Below are 25,374 nucleotides of genomic sequence, written 5' to 3'. Positions count from 1 at the left end.
CAGGCTTTGAAGGACCCAATAATTTCTGTGATATAAATGAACACTGAAATAGGTATGATCATAATACATGTATTGTTTTCTAACTTTAGGTTTGGTTTTTCCATCACTGATTTTTTTTTTCTTTTTCTTTTTTGTCTTTTTAGGGCTAAACATGCGGCATATGGAGGTCCCTAGGCTAGGGGTCAAATCAGAGCTGTCGCTGCCAGCCTACACCTTAGCCACAGCAACACCAGATCCGAGCCATGTCTGTGACCTACCCCACAGCTGATGGCAATGCTGGATCCTCAACCCACCAAGCAAGGCCAGGGATGGAACCAGTATCCACGTGATTGCTAGTCAGATTCATTCCTGCTGAGCCACGATGAGAACTCCCCCCATCACTCATTTTTTTTTATGCCTTATTTAGGGTTAATTTGAACATGGAAAACAATGTAACACCATTTGTTCTCGGAATCAATACTTTTTGAATAAAATAGCAACTGTTTCGGCTTTAGGTATTCCTCTTGGGGAGGTGGTTTAGTTGATAACCCTCAGGACATTCATGCTGATTTCTACAGCAAAGAAGTAAATGAGTAAAAGTCCTAAGAAAACTTACCCCAAATCTCCAAATCTTTCCCCATAGTTTAGATCCTTTGCTTTGTAATTATAGAATGAAGACTTTAGGGTAGAATATGAAGGAAGGAATATAAAGAGTGGCAACTCCATCTCAAAAGATACATTTCCTTAAGATTAGTCGTCTCTGCAGGGGGCAGTATGGAAGATAAGACCTACCTTTCTACCTATTGCTTTTGAAATGCCCGCTACATTTATTCAGTTGCTTCCAGAATTAGCATTCCTTTCACGATCAGGGTGTCTGGCCAGGGTTTAAAAGGCCAGGGTGACAACTACATTTTATTCTGTGGACAATGCTTCTGTTGATTAGATGGTTTGGGAAGAGTGTTGAACTCTAGGAAGTTTCTGTGGTGTCAAGCCTTAATTTAATTTTCACAGTAACCATTTTGAGGACTAGGTTCATTTTTCATTTTCTCCCATTTCCTAAAGCTAAGCTGCCCTTGGTCCAGAAAAACAACACCCAGTCAGCTGGAATTTTTCTCCAGCACAAGATTTCACTTATGTTATTTATTTATTTATTTATTTATCTTTTTAATTAATTTATTTTTTCCTGCTGTGCAGCATGGGGATCAAGTTACTCTTACATGTATGTATTTTTTTTCCCCACCCTTTGTTCTGTTGCAATATGAGAATCTAGACATAGTTCTCAGCAGGATCTCCTTGTGAATCTATTCTAAGTTGTATCTGATATACTTACGTTATTTATTAACCATTATGATTTAAATAATGTCAGTGTGTATCTTAACTACAAAATTAACCCTGAATTTCCTAGCAACTGGGGATGTATTAATTTGAAGGTCATTTTAGAGTGGGTTAAGATTTTCTGTGTGATCCTAAATCAGATAGCGGAGGGTCCAGATTGACCATGAATGAAATGAGTAAAATCCTAGCTTCCTACTCAGAATTTATGTAAATACAGCACAAATATAAGAACTAGTCCCACCCAATGATCCAGTAGCAATTAAGAACAGGAGTTTGGGGTTGGTAGATGCACACTATTACATTTAGATTGGATAAGCAAGGAGGTCCTTCTGTACAGCACAGGGAACTATATACAATCTCTAGGGATAGAACATGGTGGAAGATAATATGAGAAAAATAATGCATTTTCATATGAGAAAAATATGTATGACTGGGTCTTTATGCTGTACAGCAAAAATTGACACAACATTGTAAAGCAACTATATTCTAATTAAAAAAAGAAAAGAAGAGAAAGCACTCATCCTTATTCCTAGGCTTGGGAGGGATGCTCCATTGAAATGGTGCTCCACCCCAAAGACACTGAATGAGAACAGCAGTGCTGCCAAGTCCCTCCTCCCTTGACTTCAGAGAGGTTTCACTAGGTATCAACCATATGTAAGCATCTTGTTGATTGAAAATGTGGGTCGAGGAGTGCTTGCTGCAGCTCAGAGGTAACCAACCCAACTAGGATGCACGAGGATGTGGGTCTGATCCTTGACCTCACTTGGTGGGTTAAGGATCCAGTGTTGCTCTGAGTTGTGGTTTAGGTCGCAGATGCAGCTTGGAGCCCATGTGGCTGTGGTTGCGGCAGAGGCCAGCAGCTGTAGTTCTGATTTGACTCCTAGCCTGGGAAAATACATATGCCACAGGTGGGTCCCTCCTAAAAAAAAAAAAAAAAAAAAAAGAGAAAGAAAGAAAAGTTGGACTAGTTATACCAGAATGTCTTTTCGTTATTATTATTATTATTTTTTTTTGGCCATCAGTCAACTATATTAGTTTTATGCTTTGTGCTTTATATCATCAAAGAATTTCCCACTAAAGTGGCCAGAACAAATGGCAATTGTCATTGAATGAGAGTCCACATTTAGTAATTTCCCTGGAAAATCTGGCTTATTATTTTACCAGAAATAAAATCCACCGTCAACTTTATAAAAGTAGTCATGATTAGAAATTCCCATTTTGTTATAATTTAGTTATTGTCAACTCTTAATATGAAATACCCTATGTTATTATTGTAATTGGCAGTTGCGAGCCTGTGTGTGGTAGACGGCAACTGAGAAGGGTTTCTTTGTTTCTTCCGAAGAGAATTCAAAGTCACTGGGAAAAACACACTAACTTCTTTGAAACAAAGTATGGTAGTCAGAATAACCAACCCCTTAAAAGTCCACACCTGTGGATACATTTCCTAAGAAGGCAAATGGGAGTCTGCAGATATGATTACGGATAAGAGTCTTCAGGTGGGAAGTAGCCCTGGTTGTGTAGGTGGAGTCAATCTGATCACGTGACTCCTTCAAAGCAGAGCAGCCCACCCCCAGGCCCCTCCCAGCTTCCGTCCGAGGGAAGAATGGGAAGATGGAGAAGCTTCCAAGAGACGCAGTGTTGCCGGTTTTGGAAATGGAAGAAGGAGCCACAAGCAAGGGATGTCTGCGGTCTCTAGAGGATGGAAGAGGCAGCGAGGCGTGTTCTCCGTGGAGCCTCCCGAAGGTAACCAGCCCTGCTGAGATCGTGACTTTAGCCCCGTGACTTTTTCCTTTTTTTCTTTTTGTGTAATTGCCTCTCCTCTTCCCTTAGAAAGAAACAGTTTTAGAAAAACCACATCGGTGGCAGGGCCCCCATCCCCAACTCCAAAGCAGCACAGGAAGTAGCCGAGGAGACATGCTTTAATGACTGATGTTTTAGGAGACATTCCGAGGTCCCACTTAGCAGCCACTGTCACTTCTACCTGGTTCGGAGGAGATGGCTGACAGCTCATGCTGCCTCCAGGTGCAGATAGGATTTCCTGAATGCTAGGAATCCTTTGCTTGCCTCCTGACTGCTTATCTACCTAAGCCATTTAAATTATTTCTTTCTATTTCAAAGACAAAACAGGAAAAAAGTGTGACTTTTTTCTGCAGTCAGTTCCATTGAAGGAAAAATGGATCCATTTCAGATGGCATATGATCACATCCAGTTTTTTTTATGACTAGTGTCATCCTGTTAAAGCTTGTAACCGGGGACCTGTCTATATAGGGATACCCTTTTTCCAGAAATAGATGTTAGACTTGGGGCATATGCTTTTTCTAAATAATTATGAAAATAATCTTTTTTTAAAAAATATAACTTATCTTTTAGTTCTGAATTGACTATCTCTGGAGATACATTTAAAATACCACCACTGTAGATTTCAACTACAGTTCAAATATTTGGTCTGCTGGTGATTATGCAAATGATAAAAAAGACACTTATCAGAAACTATGTCTGATTTCCTGAAAGTCTCTTGTAAAATGTCATTACTGAAGCAGTAAAGCTCTACTATGAAAAACGAAATTAACTCTAAAGCATCATGAGCTAATACATTGATGCTCCCCCCCCCCCCACATACACACACGAGGTTTGGAGGGAAACGTTTCAAATCTTTCCACCAGCTGACCAGTGCATTGACAAGGCTGTTCAATGTGTTAAATGGCTGTCATCTGTAATTAGTACACATTAAGCAATAAGGTAGGTGTTACATCAGGTAGAGGACTGTGCTAAAGAAATTTATGGCAGTTTCTCTCATGAGCAGAAATGCACATGGAATTCAGAAAGATCTTCCAAGTTTGCTAAACAATCACCTTTATTCTTGCTTTAGCTTTGCCTAGAAGTGTGTATTTTATCTGGAAAATGATACATGCTTTGAGTTTTAGTGGCATGTACCTGCACATGCAATCCCATCAGAGTGAGCATTTCTCACCTTCTTATGTTGCAGCACTTGAGGTGATGCATAGAAGGATCCAGTTTGCTTCCCAAATCCACTGCTTTCTTCCTTAGAGTCTTGACGTGGTGCTTCTATGGCCAAATGCAAAACATATTGTACTGTCTTGTGAATGTTTTTTTTTCCCCCTTTGTGGATAAGGTTATTCAAATGCAGCATTTAAGAATTGTAAATTGTACTTAATATGTTAACTCATGGCTAAAGGCAGAGATATCAAAAATTCCTTGACATTACTCTAGCTTTCTGAAATTTTTGCTCTTGTTTTAACGTCATTGCTTTTTGTTTAACCAGAAAAAAATATTTCTATATTTTTATTCTTGGCTTTCTCATTTTAAGAAACAGTTGTTTTAAAAATAATGGCACTGCTATTATTTCTAATAATAATCATAATTCACATGTTAATAATAATATTAATAATAATTCCTAGAAGATGTTCTGAGCACTTTCCATACGTTATTCAGCTTTCACAACAGTCCTTTGAGGTCATTACTGCTGTCACCTCCAACTCATAGTTGAGACTGAGGTACAGAAAATTATAAACTCGCCCACAGCTTCCGGGAGATTTGAACTCCAGGTTTATGGCTTGAGGGTCCGTGCTTTTCGCCCCTACAGTAAACCATTCATAAAATTCATTCAAACAAGACAGAATGTAGTTAAAACATTCATGATATTTTCTTTTTCAAGTTTGAAAAAAAAATCCCTAATAAACAATGAGTGCATTTTGTGAAAGTGATTTATTTTTACCTCTCTAAATAAACTCACCCAGTCTCCTTTTGTCCCTTACATATCCTTACATATTTTTTCTTTCCCTTTTTTTTTTTTTTTTGCTTTTTAGGGCTGCGTCTGCTGCACATGGAAGTTTCCAGGCTAGGGGTCAAATGAGAGCTACCGCTGCTGTCCTATACCACAGCCACAGCAACGTGGGATCTGAGCCACGTCTGCGACCTACACCACAGCTCACAGCAACACTGGATCCTTAATCCACTGAGAGAGGCCAGGGATTGAACCTGCATCCTCATGGATACGAGTTGGGTTTGTTTCCTCTGTGCCACAGCGGGAACTCCCCCAGACATATTTCTATAGCCCTCTAGCACTGTTTATTCTGCAGGTGCTACTTCACCCTACAGACTCCATATTGTTTTGTGAGGAAGGTTCTATTTGCTGAAATGCTATGTGATCTTAAATTGTATCAAAACATATCAAATTTCCGGCAAAGTGGAATGCACCTGTCCCCTGGAGTCCCAGTGTTAGATGGGGGTCATGTCTACATTAAAGCTCTGGGATCGTCGTCATCTAGGTGCTTCGTTTCCCAGAGGATCCATTTTCGGTAGGTAGAAATACCTTGGGAAGACTCTTGTGATGCAGACAGGTTCAGCTCCTTGACTTCCTTTCTGGTCTAATTTGACAAATGCTCTGGTGAGTACCTGTTTACATGTGCCTTTGCAGCCTCGGGTTACCAGCTGTAGAAAAAGAAGAAAACTAGGACCCCATAATGACCTCAAGGAGGGCCCGGGACACCAGCTGGTGACACACAACAGAGCCCCAAGGGCAGTGCTGCCAGTGGTGAGCTTGAGCATCATGCAGTGTGTGTCAAGACTGAGGGCCAAGCTGGTTGGGGGAGCCCACCGCCTGGTGATCAGAGTAGCGATAATATCCCCAAATCTCCCAGGTGGTAATTACAGATTTGTGACTATAGTACAGGCCTGTGACTTGGAAGGTGAAAGGACATATAAATACCTGAGTATAATATTAGTGACCCAATTAAACTGCCTGCCCTTTGGGATGAGAGTATGCACTGAAACATCCCACAGGATGATAATCAGAAATTGCAAGTGGGTTGAGCAGACAGGCACCCTGATCAAGAGAAGGAGCAGAGCATGTGCCAGACGTCTCTTCTGCTAGTTCAGATACCAAACATTTCTCACAGCATCGTCTTCCTACTAAGTTCTCATCATCCATAATATTGAACAAAGGAGAACAGAATGGTAGAATCAAGGGAGATAGTTCAAAAATAACTTCTGTGGAGTTCCGTAGTGGCTCAGCACGCTAAGGATGGGGTGTTATCAGTGCTGTGGCTCAGGTCATGCCTGTGGTGCAGGTGCAATCCCTAGACTGGGAACTTGTACAAGCTGTGGGTGTGGCCAAAAAAAAAGTATATAACTTGTAAAGCAACAGGACATATTTAGAGTATTAATAAGGGTCACAGGATTGTGCTTCCACTCAAGCCTTGGTTAAAATCTTAATCGAACACTCTGCTTAGGAAAAGTTATGCTAAAACGTTTTATTCGTTTTCATTATAATTTTAAAAATGGCTGAAATGTATGTGGATTTAAGATTAGAAAAAAGAGTTAAAAGAAATGCTATGGCATTGTTGTAAATATAATAGATAATCTTTTCCCCTCTAAAATAGATTCTAGAATATTGATTCACTTTTGGTGGGTCACATCTAGCTGAAGACTACAGAGAAAAGGTCAGTTTTCTGCAAAATTACTTTCATTATGTTGTCCCTGGAGGTACAAGACAAGTTAATTTAAAATTGCAATTACATCTTCACACCAAATATATCTGAATTAAAAATAACAAGGAAGATTTTTTTTTCTTAGTTAAAATTTTAAGCAAGTGAAATTAACTTAAATGTCATTAAGGCTGTCTTATTTTATATAAATATCCAAATGGAACTTGGTTTATATGAAGTGACAATATATTACTTTTGAGATAGCTGTACATTTAAATAACTGATTTTAATGAAAGATTAGAAGGTTAGTGAGAATTGCTTTTTTTTAAACTTTATTGAGTATAATTGATCTGTAATTTTTAAATTGCACGTCTTTGATGTATACCTTTCGAGGAGTTTGCACACAGGCACACACCTCTGATACCATCCCCACAATCAAGATACTAGCTTGATTCATCACCTTCAAAAATTTCCTTGTGTCCTGTTGTGGATTTCGTTGTCATTTTGCTTTTGTGCTAAGAACACTAAACACCCGCTGTAGACTGTTACTTTAAACTGCAAAACAGTCATTTTAAGAACTATAGATAGTGTTGTACAGTAGATTTCTAGAACTTACTCCTCCCACATAATTAAAACTGTGTACCCATTGAGCAACCGTTCCCCATTTATGGCACATTAACTTTGTAAAACATAAGGTCAGCTTTTTAAAAGGGTAGACACCTCTGTCTGCAATGGAAGCAAAGCTCTTGTTGCTTAGCAGAAACATCTCATTCTAATATATAATTTGCTGTTAAATAAGTTCTAGAATAACCTGTTTTGGGGAATTTTCCCCTTAGTAGATTAAAAGGAAAATGAGGAAAGAGATTTGTTGGGTTCTATTACCCATGGTCTTACTTACGTTGTCTCAGTTCTCACAATAGAAATGGGAAGCTCAGAGAGGTTAAATAGTTTTATGCAAGTCACAAATGTACTCAGCAGATTACTAGAGAAGATGGATACTTAGGTGTGTCAGGCCTCTCTGTCACTCTTGTCAGAGAGGGGCCTTGAAACACTGATTGAAATACTGTAGCTCCTACAAAGCTTGGATATTCAGTGGTAACTGCTATTGTCGCTGGATGCATTTCTTTACCACCCACTGAATTCCAAACCTTGTAATTTCCCTTTCTTGTAATCTCGTTCACTTAGCATAATGTTTTCGAGGTTTATTTGTATTGTCGCCTATATCATTAATTCATTCCTTTTTATTGCTGAGTAGTATTCCATCACACAGCCATACCACTTTGTATTTATCCATTTATAACTTAACAAACATTTGGATTGTTTCAATTTTTGAGTTTTTTAAAAAAATTACCCCTGCTCTGAATACTTAAGTATAAATCATTGAACAGAAGAATTTTCCTAACCCCTAAGGAGTGAAATTCTTGAGTCTTATTACAACTTTTTAAGAAATGAAAGAATGCTTTTTCCTAAGTATCTGTGGCACTTTATATCCTCTGTTTTTTAATTGAAGCATAGTTGATTTACAATGATGGGTTAATTTCTGCTGCACAGCAAAGTGATTCACTTATGTGTATGTGTATATATATATATATATATATATATATATATATATATATATACACATTCTTTTTTGTCTTCTTTTCCCTTATGGTTTATCTCAGGATATTGAATGTAGCTTCCTGTGCTATACAGTAGGACTTTGCTGTTTAGCTGTTCTATGTATGATAATGCGCATCTGCTAGCCTAACCAGCAATGTCTAAATATTCCAGTTTCCCTACATCCTCATGAGCATAAAAAGAAAGTCCTTTCTTATTTAACATTATAATGCTGATGTGAAGGTGTCACACTGTGATTTGAGTTGACAGTTCCATGATGAATAATAGTTGTGAGGGTCTCTCCACCCACATATTTATCATTTGTTTACCTTATTAGGTGAAATGTCTATTCAAATATTTGTGTCCATTTTTTATTAGATTGTCTGTCATTCAATGGTGATGTTGAGTTGTAGAGTTTATTATACATTTTGGACACAAGTCTTTTATCAGAACTACGCTTTCCAAATACTTCCTCCTTTTTTGTGGACTATCTTTGTATTTTCTTAATGATGTCTTTTGAAGAGAAAGATACATAAATTTTTTTTATGAAGTCTGGTTTATCTTTTTTTTTTTCTTTTAGTGATTATGCTTTTTGTGTTACATCGAAGATCCAAAAAAAGCTTTTCCTAACCTAAAGTCAGAAGGGTTGTCTTGTAGAAGTTTTGCAGTGTTGCACTTAAATATAGGTCTGTGATCCATTGCAAGTTATTTGCATGTATGTGTGTGTGCGTGTGTGTGCATGTGTGTGTGTGTGTGTGTGTGTGTTAAAAGGTAAAGGTTGTTTTATTTCCCTACCATGTGGATTTCCAATTGCTTTAAAGCCATTATTTGAAAAGACTATACTTTCCCTATTGAATTACCTTGGTATTTTTGTTGAAAATCAACTAAACTTATATATGTGGATTTATTTCTGCCTTCTTTATTCTGCCCTATTGATCTATCTGTTTACCTTTATATCAATACTTTACTATCTTAATTACTGTAACTTTCAAGTAAATTGTGAAAGCAATTAGACTTTAACTTTGTTCCTCTTTTGAAAAATTCCTTGTCTATTCTGGACTATTTACATTTCCAGCTCTATCTATCTATCTATCTATCTATCTATCTATCTATCACATATGACACAAAAACCTGCACATGGATATTTACAGCAGCTTACTTCATATTTGCCAAAACCTGGGTGCAAGCAAGATGGTCATGAGTAGGCAAACAAACAAACTATGTTACATTCTGACAGTAGGACATTATTCAGTGATGGAAAGACATGAGCTACCAAGCCATGAAAAGGCATGGAGGAACCTTAAATGCATATCACTTTTGAGTTTCTATGGAGGGTTTATTACATAAGTACGATTAAGTCACTTTATTAGCAATTGACAATGTTATCACTCTCATCATCTTAGGAAATTCCAAGCACTTTATTTTATTTTTATTCTTTGCTTTTTGAGGACTGCATCTGTGGCATATGAAAGTTCCCAGTCTAGGGGTCTAATCAGAGCTGTAGCTGCCAGCCTACACCACAGACACAGCAACGCCAGATCCGAGCCATGTCTGTGAACTACACCACAGATGATGGCAACACTGGATTCTTAATCCACTAAGCAAGGCTAAGGATCAAACCCTCATTCTCATGGATACTGGTTGGGTTCGTTACCACTGAGCCACGATGGGAACTCCTCCAAGGACTCTAAAAACTCTGAGCTATTCACTGAGAAAGAGACAAAGTACATATGCCTTAATATAAATCACAATATCACATTACCCCATGAAGGCCAAGGTCAAACTAAACCAGCTCTAAATGTAAGGACTATATCTTTCCTGAAGCATCATGCTCAACTCACATGATCCCAAACTTATACAGAAGACTGCAAGTGTTTTCTGGGATGCATGCTCACAAGCTCAAGGATGGGCTGGATATATAAAATATCTTGTGAAAACGTGGTCTTCCATGGAGCCTAGATACTCACCTAAGATACAGCTGTTAAACTCATAACCATAAAGATACAGCTACATGGAGAAACAGGGGCTACCTTGTGACCCCAGTTAATACAATGTCTCCAACATTTGAAGCCTCTTGATGAAGGCTCTGCCAGAAGCCTTAGTCTCATTATTTTCCTCCCTGAATGTCCATCTTCTTATTTTCATTCTCAGTGCACTAAATCTTTTTTTTTTTTTTTTTTTTTTGGTTTTTTAGGGCCACACCTATGGCATATGGACATTCCCAAGTCTAGTGGTCCAATCGGAGCTGTAGCTGCCAGCCGATACCATAGCCACAGCCACACCAGATCTGAACACATCTACGACCTACACTGTAACTCATGGCAACACCAGATCCTTAACCCACTGAGCAGGGCCAGAGATCGAACCCACATCCTCATGGATGCTAGTTGGGTTTGTTTCTGCTGAGCCACAATGGGAACTCTTCAGTGCACCCATTCTTAACACTTTCCTGAGCTGACACTGCTATTCTCACCAACTTCAAAAGCTCCCCTCATTCCCCCCTCCCCTTTTCCTTGGGAGGGGCCACCACCTCAGGCTAAGCCAGGCAGGCACTCCCTCTGGGCAGATAACCATGCCCCAAATAGAGAGAGAAAGGGGCTAGAGAAGAATCACATTAGTTTACTCCTCTCTCTTTCTGAGAAGAAGCAGTTGAGCAGAGGAAGGCTAGTTCTGTTTGGCTGATGCAGAAAGAAGCCCAAGGACGGGGACAGAAACATGCCTTCCTACCTGGAGTCACAGTCCCATAAATTCCCACAAATAATTGCACTCTTAATTCTCTTTTTTTCCCATTTTTTTTTTCATTTAAAATATTTTTTGAAGTAGAGTTGATGTACAATGTTGGGGTAATTTCTGGTGTACAACGAAGTGATTCAATTCTACAGGTATACACATTCATTCTCTTTCAGATTCTTTTCCGACATAGATGAGCACAGAATATTGGGTTGAGTTCTCTGTGCTGTACGGCAGGTCCCCGTTGGCCAGTCATTCCATAGACCTAGGTGTGCACATGCCCATCCCAAGCCCCCTATCCATCCCTCCTTCTCCACCTGTTCCCTTTGGTAACCATAAGTTGTTCTCAAGTCTTTGAGTCTGTTTCTGTTCTGCAAATAGGTTCATTAAGATCCTGTGTTTTCGATTCCACATGTGCGTGATGTCATATGGTATTTGTCTCTCACTGTCTAACTCTACTTTGTACGACAATCTCTGGGTCCATCCATGTTGCTGCAAATGGCAGGATTTCATTCTTTTTTTTATGGCTGAGTGCTCTTCCTTCTCTTTGTGAGATGTTGCCAACCTTCAATTCTGGGTCAATCTCCCTGTCGACATTTGCAGTTCTCATCGTAACCCTGGCAGAACCTGTAGGGAAAAAGGACACCGTGAATGTACAGATTCACTGACTGTATTTGTGTGCTGTGATGGCATCGTCTTGTCTGAAGGATGCCGAGACCAGGATTGTTGTTCGTGGCAGAGTGTCCTCAAATGCGTTTTTCCTGCTCTTGACGGGTGCTCAGGACCTGCATTGGTCATCTTCCATGTCCCTTTGCTCCAGGAGTCACTGGAAATGGCCCATGTTCTCAGGTACCCGGGTATTGACATGCTTCCCTTGGGAGGCTTCTTGGCTCCTCAAAGATTTTCGCTCTGGCGCCTTTTTTCCTCTGTCAGAGAAGGAAACTTTCCTCTTCTTTGCAAGGTTGGGTCCTCCATGTATAAATGTGTCCACAAGACAAGCATTCTCATGGGCTCAATTTGTATCTCTTTATGCTCTTGAACATTTTTGACATAACGGGTATTTTATTACATGATTTCACTTTTTCTTGTTTGTTTCTTGTCAGTGGTACCTGCTGCCACCAATGGTGTTTCTGTCTAAATGTCCTGAAAACCCAGAGAGGAAGAAACACTCAGATGTGCCTTAGAGAATTTTCTTTTAATTTATTTAAATAGGAACATCCTATATTCTATGTTAAGTAAGTTTTCATCTGTTTAAAACCTTGTTATTAAATAAGAATAATGTGGGGATTCTTAACAATTCACAAAATGCTTTGGTTGTTAATCACTTAAGAAGTGAAAGTCCCTGCTGGTTATATTTCTTTTTCTCGCTTTCTGTCTCACCGTGGCCCCATTGTTTCCAGCCCCCCCTCAAAAAGCTCTGTGTTTTTGATAGTCAGTTTCAAGCATCTCTCTCTGCTGCAGTGCCTCGTTAAAAACACGCTTGTGGCAATCTGTAAGCCTAAATACACTGCCAAGTTTTCTTTATTCTTGAGCAAGAGAGACTGTCTGAAAATGCAGCTGACACAGAGGAAAGCAGAGCTAAGGTGTAAGGAGAGATGAGAGCAAGGTCACAGCTGGGGGGACAGGTAGTCTCCTGGTTAGTGCGATCGGTTGCGCCTGAAGCCAGAAACCTGACTTTATCTTTCCAAGTTATATGAATTAATAGATTCACTCTATTTGCTAAAACAAGTTTGAGTTGGTTTTCTGATACTTTGGTCTTGGCTGGTCTAAGAGAGGGGAGAGAATGGTACAGTTTTGATGGCTGGTGAATCCATGATGGATGAATGAATGTGGGGTACTCACACACTGGAGATTGTGCTGCTGGTTTCTTTGCCCTTGGCAAGGGGGGGGGAGCAGAAACCACATTCGGGGTGCCATTGGAAAATGGAGGAAGCTAGAACCCTTAGTCTCTTTCTCTTTCTGACCAAATTTAATCACCACTCACAGTGCATGGAGTCACTCACCAGGATTCAGCCTTGTGGCAAAGGGCAAGATATGCTTAGTGCATATCTTAGCCATTCATTTGGAGGCAGGGCTTTTACAGTAAAGACCAGGGTTGCCAGTAGAGCCTCGTGGATTAATCACCTCTGATTTCCCAAGATCTCTAGCTTTGGTTACTTGATAGGGGAGAGAATGCAGATTTTCAAGCATCCCACTCTGGTTTTAAGAGGTATGATTAGCACAAGTTTGTTTGTGTGCCTGACACACAGTGAGGCCAAACAACTAAAAGGTCAAGAGAAAGGTTTATTGTGGGGCCATGCAAGAAGAGTGGTTTGTGTCCCCCCCACCGAAAAAAGGCTAAACTCTCCCAACGAAATTGTAAAGCCCTTTTATAAGCCCTGTTGGGGAAGGGTGGTCCCAGGGTATGTGATCAGCGTGTGTACAGTTCTCTGATTGGCTGACAGTAGGCAGCAGGCCAGTGTCACAGAGGTGACCATCATCAGTCCTCAGGCTCCAGGAGGCCTGGGGGCCATGTGCTCAAGGTCATTAAGTGGTTAACATCTTCACTTAGTTGGGGTATTTTCATATCTGTGCAACAGCTCAGGCAGTGTGCATCAGGTACTGTGATCTAGGTACTTCAGGGAGGAGCTAAAGCAGAGGGTAGGGGGGGAAGAGCCACCCCTAGGAAGGCCCCATAGGGTCCTGCTCTGTTACAATATGTTGTCACCAAGAAAACCCCACACTAAGAAAATATTCACATGATTATTTATGCCTAAGATTTGAAAGGAAGTAGGATTCTAAAGCAAGATCGCTGCCCCGTTTCCTTCTCCATGTGGCCAGGAAGGGTGGGAGAAGGGTGAATTTGCCAGTAAAGAGAATCAGGGTCATTGAGACGGGTTGACCCAAAAACGCCTTTATGGCCTTGCTGAGGATTCTTTGTAATCCGTGTCCCAAAAGTCTGATAAATGCCTCATGTGTTATTTCTCTTTCTTTCCTTATCAGAATTGGAGATTTATCTGATGGTTGTTCTGCTTTATCTCCATCCGTGTTTACTCAGTGGGTTGTGATGGGTAACTATATTACTCAGTGGGTTGTGATGGGTAACTATATTACTCAGTGGGCTGTGATGGGTAACTATATTACTCAGTGGGCTGTGATGGGTAACTATATTTCTCAGTGGGTTGTGATGGGTAACAACTATATGATTTAGCCACGGGTTGGTAGACCATGGAGCCGTTTCTACACTTGACTGTAAAGGCTCCACTCCACCTGGAAAACCTGGACTTGGAGAACAGTGAACTAGCTGGGTGATCACCCACCGGAGGGCAAGATGAGTGAGAGCTTTTTGTGAAAGGGATGCTTGGGTTTCATTCTCCCGGGGACTTTTGAAATTGTATGAATAGCAGGGAAGATTGTTCACCAGGAAGTCAAGGGATGAAATTATAGAATTACCCACTCCTTTTTATCTTTCTGATCACCACCATTTCTTTACAGCAATAACATTTCCTCTATTTCATGTGGTCCTGAAGGGGCTGTTCATTAGGAAAGTTTGGTATTTCCAAATATGACCCACTCTGACCAGTTAATACTTTTACAAGGGGCTGAAACCAATGTACGTTAAGAGAAAGCAGTTTGCTCTTGTGTTATGAGACTGTGACCACAAAGAGTGTGAACATCCACAGACAGAGAGACTGAGAGAGGAGCTAGATGGGCTCCAGGATAGACTTTTACAACCAGCCACCTCGCTCTCCTTCAAGATAGCAATAATAACAGGTGTAAGGCAAATAACTGGTGCTTGTCTTCTGTGAACTTGCTAAACAATGGTAGTGACAGGATCAGAAGAGAGGCTAAGCCCTGCTTGGGCAAAAGACCAAGAGGTCACCTACTCCCCATCCTCAGGGTCGGAGACACCCCAATTACACATGCGCAGAGAGACCCCTCTGGGTCAAGAAGAGAGGAGATGCCAGACCATGATGAATCTAGCTAACCTTCCCACCATACCTTGCTTTGGAATCCATTTCAGCCAAAAGATGTGCATGCAGATAAATAAAACAAGATAATTGGCCAAATGGGAACAAAGACCCAGAAGAACTGCCCCCATGTAAATGGTTTAAGTCACCTCTCTGGTGTGCTCCTCATTCAGGGAGATGCCCACACCCACACTCCTCCTTTGGGTATGCATTACTGCTTTGCTTCTGTCTTACATAAACAGACTACCTCTCTGGGTGCTCTCCCACGTGTTGGACTGTGTTTCTAACAATAAACTTAATACCTGTTTTTACAGCCTTTGCCTCCTTGAAAGATTCTTGCTTTTCAGCAGGGGACAAGAATCAGGGAAATTCTGCTTTTAGCCTCTAGCCAGTCTAGTGGCTAGGATGTCTGGTTCTCACCAAGGCTGCCCAGGTTCAATTCTGGAGCAGAGAATGAAGATCTTGCTTCCAGCTCCATATCACTGTTGTCTCTCTGAGATCAAGGCTGCCTCTGCCACTATTAATCAGTGAATTAATACCATCATAGACAGAGGGAAACATAAGCAAAGCATCAGTGCCTACGGTGTTTTGGGGTAATGGTCTCTACCCCCATCTCCTTCTCAGAAATCCCAACCTGGGTTCTCTTCTGAGTGGTCAGTCAATTCTAGTTGGCAAGTGATTTGACCAACAAGGGCTGTGGGTAGGGCTATAGAACACAAATAACATGACTTGGAAAGTGGAGTTGATCCCATTTGAAACTTATATTTAGTAATCAGAGATGTAGCCGAGATTCAGATAATAGGAGAACCTTGACCTGAAGGATTTGGCAACTGTTGATATATGAACACAACTCCTGTGTCAGAACAAGTGCTCGTGAAGTATTTAGCACCTTCTTTAACCATGGTGTCCTTGTGCAGTGCACAACGTTTACAACAAAACACTCTGGCATTGGTTATGACAGTAAGAAACCACATGGATATGAAAATTGGAAATCAGACTTGACCCAAGCATAGTGTTTTGGGAACACAGAATTGTTTGGTGCAGTAGAGGTAAGCTGTATGGAAATGCTTATAGCATCCTCTTTTCCAGATAACTGAGATTATGGTATTAAAGATCTTATGGCTGTCATCAGAAGTTTAGAGTTGACACTCTAAGCAGTGGTTAGTCAGTAAGTATTTCTAGGTGGGAAGTCAGGATAATCAGAGTTGTGATTCACAGACGCAGGCATTGGGGACAGTGTTGAAATACTCACTGATTTTGCTGATGTTGTTAATATCGTAAGTGGTACTTTCTTAACATTTGTCTTGTCTAGCATTTTCATCTTTGGCTCTGTACCAGAACAGAAGAGTTTTTTTAGAGGACTTTTGAAGAAATACATGTTGGGCTCAGATTATGTAACGTACAGAGTTTATGTAAAAAGCTTACAAAATTTATAAAAAGACACATATGGACATAATGTAGTTATGTATTACTTAGAATAAGAGAAAATATATGTGTACATTAGTGATAGGGCTTATTGTACTAGACAATTTGGAATGAAAAGAAAGTTTATCAGAGTTGACAAGTCTGAGTTCTGACTCAGTATCATATTTTACCAAATGATGTCAAGTTTATAGGTGGCCAAAATCCACACATGAGCAAGACAGAGGTCTACAAAGTCAAAGAAGGCTCACCTGGTCTGCTTTCCCACGTTAGACTTTTTTTTTTTTTTTTTTTTTTTTTTTTTTTTTTTTTTTTGCCCAGAGTAGATGAGGTCTGCAGGTGCATTTTGTGACATTCCTCCTACTGTATGGAGCCTTTCCACTCTATTGCTTTAGAGCCCAGAATGGTAGAACTTAGTTGCTGTTCTCCAGGGAGACTTGCATCATTGGTCCAGGGTTTTATTTACTCTAGATAATCCTTAACCAGAGCATCTTTTAAAGAACATTTTAAAGATAATAAATCTCTCTCCACATCTCACTGGTTTTCTCTTTTGAGAAAGTCCAGTTGACAAGGAGATTTCGTCATCTGCCTCACTCCCGTCCCGGTGTCCTTCTCATCTCCCACAGGGAAGGGAATGGATTGCTGGCCTATTGATGAAGCTCTTTTCTCGCAGTCATGTTTGAGAACCAGTCTGAATTCCTAATGAAATCAAATGAGTTGTTTGATCAGGAAATTTCCTCCAGGTATAATGGGCTGATGCAAGGCATTTAAGACTTTGGGAAGAACCAGCTGATGTGGATAAGAAGATTGGGCCTTTGGGTGGGAGAACTTACGGAGGAACATGAGGACGTTAGCTCTTCCCTTGGTCTTCCGCATATTGACCGCAGCTTGATTGACTGTGCTGTCGGTATTAGACAATTTTAGAATCATTGTATATATCAGTAAGTCTCCCACATTTAAAAATGTTTTCTTTCCCATTAATGAATACTTGTCTTCCTTTTTAAGAAAAAAATTAAATGTCTCCATTCCGGGCAAACATATGGTATGCTTTAAAACTGCTAGCAAATAACCTACATAATTGGACAACCCATTATCTTGATTATTATTATTACGTACCACAGATATAGCATTTGCCTAAAACAGTATTCACTCAACGTAACTGACAAGCATTAATTACTTAATGTGTTCATGTTCTTCATGGATAAGTTAAATATAGTTTTATACACACACACACACACACTCTCTCTCTCCCTTCTTCCTCTATTTCTCTTTTTCTCCCTCCCTCACCCTCCCTCCCTCCTCCTCCGATTAGTATGGAGCAGAAGGAAATATTTGTAGCCTGATGAATATGCTCATTAATCATGTCTATAAAATTCCTCCAAAATGATATCACTCTTATCTTCAAAAATAATCCTCTAGGTCATACATTTATAATCACTTTTAGATACATTTTTAACATAATTATTTTGGTCAGGACGTTCTTTGCAATTAAACTTTTGTGATAGTTTTTCCAGCTTTATTGAAGTATCATTGACAGATAAAATTGTATGTATTGAAATTGTACAGTGTAATTTTTTTTAAAGACAAACCTTTTAGAGAAGTTTTAGGTTCACAGCAACACTGATGGGCAGGTTCAGACATGCCCCATATAACCCTCCCCCTCCACATGCATAGAATCCTCGGTTACCAACATCCCCCCACCAAAGGGGTGCATTTGTTACAACTGATGAACCTGCATTGCTATGGCATTATCACCAGGGTTTCCATTACAGTTGGTGGTGTTCCTTCTATGGGTTTGGCCCAGTGTGTGGGGACATGCATCCATCTGCATGGATATTACAGAATATTGTCACTGCTCTAAAAATCTTCTCTGCGCTTCAGCCCCCACCCATCCCCACCCTCCAGGCCACTACTGATCTTTTTACTGATTTCATAGTGTTGCCTTTTCCAGCCTCTCATAGACTGGGACTCAGACACTGTGTAGCCTTTTCTGATGGGCTTCTTTTACTTTGTAATATTCATTTAAATTACCTCGTCTTAATGGCTTGGCAGTGTATTTCTTTGTAGTCCTGAACCGATGCTACATTGTCTGGGGTGGAGTAGTTTATTAATCCATTCAACCACTGAAGGGCATCTTGGCTGCTTCCCAGTTTGGGCGATTATGACTAAAGCTGTTATAAACAGCCATGTGCCAGTTTTTGTGGTGGACTTAAGTTTTCAATTTCTTTGGGTAATTACCAAGAAGTGTGTTTCCTGGATCATATGGTGAGAGTATATTTACTTTTGTAAGAAACTGCCAAATTATCTTCCAAACTGGCTGAACCATTTGGCATTCCCACCAGAAATGAAGGAGAGTGCCTGTTCCTGTACAGCCTCACCAGCACTTGGTATTGTCAAGTGGTCTAAATTTTGGCCATTTTAGTAGGTGTGTGGGGTTGTGTTAGTTTGCATTTCCCTGATGATATATAGGAAGTGGAACAGCATATCTTATGCTTATTTTCCATCTGTGGGTCTTTCTTGTTGAGGCGTTTGTATAAGGTCGTTCCTCATTATTCATGGAGTTGTATTTTTCTCACTGTTGAATTTTAAGAGTTCTTTGTATATTTTCAACAATAGTGCTTTATCAGATGTGTCTTGCAGGTATTTTCTCCCAGCCTATAACTTGTCTTCTCATTCTCTTGACTTTTGTCATAATTTTAATCCATTTCTCCTTGTGGAAAATAACACAATATCCTTTATTTGTCTTCCATAAAAGATATCCTAAGATGTCCCCATAGGAGTATCCTCGGATTAAGTGCAAATTAATTGAACAATGGGAAGAAAACACACACCCTCTTCCTCTGTCTGAACATACATTCGTAATAAACCAGAAGGTAGGGATTATCAAATTCTCTTCTTTTTCTTTGGTGGACTGGAATATTCTCTAGTGTTAGATACCTAACCAAGTCTGCTCCCTCCCCTGGGTTGGTTACAGTCTGCAGTCAGCTACTACCTGAGGCGGGTTTTCCTCCCACGTGTCAGAGTCTCCAAATATGCCTGAACTTCGTTGTCCTTCCCTGTGTTGTCATATTTTTTCTAACTCCGGTGGAGGTTGGTGTGTTGGGTCACTGAAGGATCCTCTACAGTATGCAGAGTGACAAAAATGACAGTTTGGGGTGAATCATTCCTTGCTCATTGGGAGCTATAGAAAAAAGTGGGATCAAAAGTCCCTCTTTAGCTGCAAGCCCATAACTTAAGCACCCCACAGCTGAGCCACTTCTGCCTGAATGTGGCATGTAGGGCAGTCTGTGTCACATATATATTCATGACATTTTGATGGAATTAATTTTACCTTTCAACTGATCAGTATTATAGTTTATAAGAAATGATACAAAATATGGAACTTTTCCTCCCGAGTCTCATCTGTTGCACAAACCAGGGCTCACTAGGCAATAAATACCATAGGCTACCAGGCTGGTGGGAAGGGAAATTATGGAAGAGGCGTAAATCGGGGTGGAATGGCTAGTCCTTCAGGAGAGGCTTCCAGAATGTGGAAAGATGGTGTTGGCAGGAATTCAGCTCTTCCATAATCTATTCCAACAGACACTCTACTCTTGTGTTCTTTTTGGTCACTTTTGCTTTAGAGTAAATCTCTTTCAATTCAATCTTAGTTATAATTTGAAAAGCCGCTAGCCTTAACCTTTTCTCTGAAAACCTTGGAGAGACGTGGATGTTGTACCTAAATTATACACGTAAACACATAAGACTTTTAGGGGTTTACATACAAAGTCCATCTTAACACCCCAAGTGTGGTCCATGAAACATCATCTAAAAAATCGTGCGTTTTCTAACATGTAAGGAAAGCAAGTTGACTCTGTCCTCTAATAATGATAACTAGACTAGAAAATACAGAATTACATAAGTGATTCTTTTATGATTGACCTATATGGTACCTCTCAGTCCTGATAGAGATTTAAAGATCTAAAAATGTGATCCATGAGTATTCTACAGTTTTTAAGTTAAATGCTATTACTTATATATCTGCTTGTTAAGAATCCTAGTAAATAAATCTTGAGTTAGAAATCTTTCTGACTTGTTAAACACAGCCTAATACTTTGTACCAACACAGCCTTCTTCATATTTCATTTTAAAATTTTCTCACATTCTGGAAGTATTCTTAGGATCTTTTGTTTATGAGATCCATGACTGAGGGCTTTCAAGAGGTCAGATTGTAATCTCACTGGAGTCTACAAATGCAGTAATAGCAGCCCCTTTCAAGCCAAATATATGTAGCTTTGTATTTCTTTAATTTTTAGAGTCTGGGATTGGCCTACTTTGCCTCTTAAAAGTTGGAAGTTCTCGAAGTTCCTTCTTTAAAAGAACTGCTTCATAAATGGCTGCTAGTTCTTTCTCTGAGCTATGTGATTATTACAAAAAAGAAGATATACCTCCCAAAAAAATCCGAATAAAAATGTCATATTTTTAAAGGCTGCATTATCCCTTGAAATAATTTCCAGAGATGACCAGGTGAGCAAAGATATGAGAAGGATGTCCACCCCTACATTTGATTTGATTTTGATTTTATTTATTTATTTATGTTTTGGCTGCATTCATGGCATACAGAGGTTCCCAGGCCAAGGACTGAATCTAAGGCACAGTTGCAACCTACACTGCTGTCGCCATCGCAATGCCAGATTCTTTAGCTCACTGTGTTGGCTGGGGATCGAACCTGGGTCTCTGCAGTGACCTGAGCAGCTGCAGTCGGATTCTTAACCCACGGAGAACTCCTCATATGGCATTTTAGATTGCGAACACTGCTGTGACACAATAGCCGTGTTACCTGTATGTCCCCACATTTTTATTAGTCTGCCACACACATATATAAAGGTTGTGGATACTGAGGGGTGACAGTATTAAAAGGAAGCATAGCTTGTCCCATATGTACCACTGTGCGAATAAGAAAAAGAAACAAAATCCTATAACAAGATTGTGTCAAGGGCATTCAGATAATGAGAAGGAGCCAAAAGGACAGGGGAGCATGATGGAGTCAGAAGTACCTTGCAGTCTTTGAGAGGTTCTAAAGTAAAGCTGCTGGGTTGATCTCATTCATACCAGTAGATGCCAAATATATTCCCTCTGCCCCCTCTCTCCCTCCCTCCCTTTTTTTCTCGCTCTCTCTTCCCTTCTCCCTAACAACCATTAATATCTAATGGAGTTGGTGTTTACAACACACATTTTGGGACCTGTTTGATACCAGAATATAACAGAAGATTGTGCTGCGTTCATGGAAGGGAAAATACGATGGGGTGCCAGTTTCCAGACAGATTTCATACGAGCTAGGAATCCAGCGTGATGATGAATGAAACACGTTTGAGGAGAGAGGGGAGGGAATTTTGTTGGAAGGGATATAAAAGATCACCCGGGCCAAGAGTGTTCAGGGTATTTTCAGTGCATCTAAGGTTTGGGGGGGAGGTGTTTCCGAGAAGCCCAGGAGGGGAAGCAGGTGGAGAGATGAGTGGAGCGCTGCTATCTTAGCAGCTCACACCCCAGGACACGGGGTTCATACCTCCTCTCTGGGAGGAATTAAATATTAAAGTTCACTAGAAATACTAAAGCGAAATAAAAAGAGGAGGAGAAACACATGGAGGAATATGGGAGGAGGAGGAGGGCGTTGATTCCAGGAGAGGCAGAATCAGAGACGGAACGGGGACCCTCTGAGCTTTAGACCAGCTTGTTTGCAGTTTTGCACATCATCCCTAAGGAGGGGAAATTCTGAGATGAATACAGGTTAGGTTGGGTCAGACTGTGAACCATCTTAAATTCCACACAATGGTTTTGTCACCACTCTTGTAGATTTTGAAAAGGCCACAAATATTTATTATCAGAACACGGGATTGCATGTCTCTCAAGATGCGTAGAGGGCTGCATAAAATGGGGGAGAAAAACATCGCAACAGGGAAGGAAAACATTTGCAAAAAATTGACTCGCTGCTTATTTAAATAATTCTAGCAAGAAGGAGTGAATTATACGTGCTCTATTTATTCCGTGCCAATGGAAAGGTAAGCAGAAAAAGCAAGATATCATCTGCATTAAAGTTCTTTAAAAAAGTCCTTAATGCGGATGAATTCTGTATCCAAGTTTTCTTTTTCTTTTCTTTTCTTTTCCTTTTGGCTTTTTAGGGCCGCACCTGTGGCATATGGAAGTTCCCAGGCTAGGGGTTGAATTGGAGCTACACACAGCTGCTGGCCTACACCACAGCCACAGCAACACGGGATCCGAGCCACATTCGTGACCTGCATCACAGCTCATGGCAACACTGGATTTCTGTATCGTCTTAATGTTGAGGTGAAATTTGCCAGTGTCATGGGATAGTTTACTAAAGAAGGAAATTCACAATGGCTTAGGATATTTACTGGCATAGACAAAGCACATCACAAGACTGTCTGGAACACACCACTTAAATTGTCATGGCCAGTTTTTGCAATTCAGTTAATTCCTCAAGCCCCACTAAGACAGACGTGTTTGTCTTACTTGCTCTCATTTCCCCAGTGTTTGTCACCAGGAGACCCTCCAATAGTAGTCATAGAATGAAAACTCTCTCATCAGTAGACACTCAAAGTGATTTGTAGAATGAATGCATGCTAATCCATGAAGCTACTTACTTTCGTGTTGTTAAACCTTTTGCATAATTCCCTAGTGCAGTTCGAAAGTTTGTGTGGAATTTACTCTTCACGCATAATTCCTGTGACTGTGTGTGTTTGGGTAGCCCCCAAACCCAGTGTTTTCTATAGAATCAGATACTTAGAAAATTACTTAGAAACTCTTCAAAGGAAATAGAATATGCATGTGCAGGTCATACTGTTCAAGGTCCTTCCTCCGTTTCTGAGAGGACCTTCCTGTTCAGCCTAAATTAGTTCTTCCAATCAGGCGACTGATGAGGCAGCTTTTCCCACACTTGAAATTTCTGCACAGCTCTGATGAGGGACCAGCACCTAATTAGAAAGCCTGGAAGAACACTTGCAAAGCCACATCTGTTTTTCTCTCACAAGTTTTCATTTATTCTTCCTCTTCTGAGCTGAAAAAAAAATCGATGTTTGAATTTTATGAATTTAGTGCTTAAATAAAATAATTTATTGTAAAGGAGGGCTTTCAGCCTCCCCAAATTTCTCCCAATTGAGTGTGATGCAAAGTTTTTTGAATAAATACACATTTTCCTAATATTAGACTCTTACAATCAGTGCAATTGTTTTTCATAAGAAGAACCTGTATCAGGGACTAAGGTGATTTCTTGTAATTTTGGCCACATAGGATCTGATTGCAGATAGCCTATCAGAAATTCTGATTAGCTGGTGTAGATGTGTTTGATTAATAAATGTGATAAAGTCATCCTTGGTGAATAAACGCAGTCAGTGTTCATAGAAAAATTCTCTTCCACAGACATGACTCATGGGGGGAAGGGGGTCCCTGTCTCTTGGGTGGCAAAAATATTTGGAGCCCAGTGAACCCAGTTTGCTGATAGGGATTAGCAGGTCTTTGACAGGGAGGGCTCTGAGGTAATTGACTGCTTTTCGTTCAGGGTTTGAAAAGATCCAGCTTGATCTTTGTCCACCTGAGTCACCATTTAATTAGATTTTTACGTAAGTCTTCTGCCCTAGTAAATTTGCCAGGCATATCCATTAAGGGAGAGCAACAGATGGGCTTCTTCCCGACCCCCCCCCTCCGCCCCGGTAGGCATCACTGCTCTTCAGCTGTAGCTGTTGCTAACTTCTTGTGGACACAATAAGCCGAAAAGCAAACACCAAGGCTGGGAGCTCTTTAGAGTCTGTAAGCTTCCATGGCAGAACTTAGGAGAAGGGAAATGCAGGTGGAACTGTCATAACACAGTGCTTTTCGAGGGGTGGAGCACTGAAATGTTGATCAAGAAAGACAATGAAAGGATAAAGGTGTAAATGCCTTGGAGTTCCCGCTGTGGAACAGTGGGTTCATGATCCAGCTTATAGGGTTGCCCAGTTCAATCTCCAGGCCCGGTGCCGCGGGTTAAGGATCTGGCATTGCTGCAGCTGTGGCGCAGGTTGCAGCTGCAGCTCAGATTCAGTCACTGGCCCAGGGAACTTCCGGGTGCCCTGGGTGCAGCTGAAAAAGGAAAAAAAAGATCTAAATTGTTTATGGGCTGTGTCAACCCCCTCTGTGGATAGCTTCCTTTATCCAAAACCTCTGCCTTTTTTTTTTCTTAAACGTACAAGGCTTTTTTGAAAGTCCCAGATTTTAAGACTTTAACTGATCTTAGCTTTTAGCGTCCTGTGATCTGGATGGTTTAGGAAGCGGAACTTGGAAGTGGCTGCACGCAAGTCACTTGAATGCTGAGAAAATGGGCAAAGTCCCTTGAATGCTGAGAAAATGGGCAAAGGGGTTAGAGCAGCGGCAGGGAGGAGAGATAAAAGATGTTTTAAAATGGTTCTTAAGCAGTTAGGCCAGTACTGAGGCAACCGCGGTGAATTTTGTCCTCTCTGCTCCCTTTTTCCTTCCGCCTCCTTCCTCTTTCTGCGCTTCTTCCTTTCTAAACTTTGAGCTCCTTATTTCCCAGGCTCCAAGTCAGGCTGCACGTATTTACTCTACACTTAAAATATGCTCACCTTAAACCTAATACAGGGACTTTACGTCTTCCTGTAGTAATTTCCTTGGGAAATGTTACCTAGTGACAAACTTTGTTGTTTTGTAACAGTAACAGCCCCTAGGTCGAGGTCTTCCACCTCACACATCAGTGGGCTACCTACCTGCTTGCCTTTTTTCCCCATTAAAATACAAATCAAGGTGTTCTCGTCCATTCCTTTCACTTATTATGCCATTGATGGTTGTATTCTCAAACACCTGTAAAGAAAATTAATGAGCTTTTGCAGAGATCTAAAACTGTGCATATCCTTGGAAACTAATGTTGT

The 25,374-nt window shown here is 40.5% G+C and overlaps 1 protein-coding gene across 1 annotated transcript in view; it reads left to right on the top strand.

Moving 5' to 3' along the window:
* Positions 1–2,897: 2,897 nt before the first annotated feature.
* Positions 2,898–25,374, top strand: part of LOC146398776 (uncharacterized) — a 156,609-nt gene continuing 134,132 nt past the window's right edge. The window contains exon 1 of the mRNA XM_084979048.1: positions 2,898–3,057. Within this exon, the coding sequence (XP_084835174.1) occupies positions 2,926–3,057 (132 nt within the window). The 5' untranslated portion in view covers positions 2,898–2,925. The remainder of the gene's footprint in view (positions 3,058–25,374) is intronic.

This window comes from Sus scrofa, chromosome 10 (assembly GCF_054392235.1).
Source record: "Sus scrofa isolate SSC_HxYL_T2T_F1_AM1 chromosome 10, Sscrofa_HxYL_maternal_Yorkshire_Landrace_v2.0, whole genome shotgun sequence".
NCBI lineage: Eukaryota > Metazoa > Chordata > Mammalia > Artiodactyla > Suidae > Sus > Sus scrofa.
The sequence above is the reverse complement of the archived record's forward strand: the minus strand, read 5'-3'. Positions and strand labels throughout refer to the sequence as shown.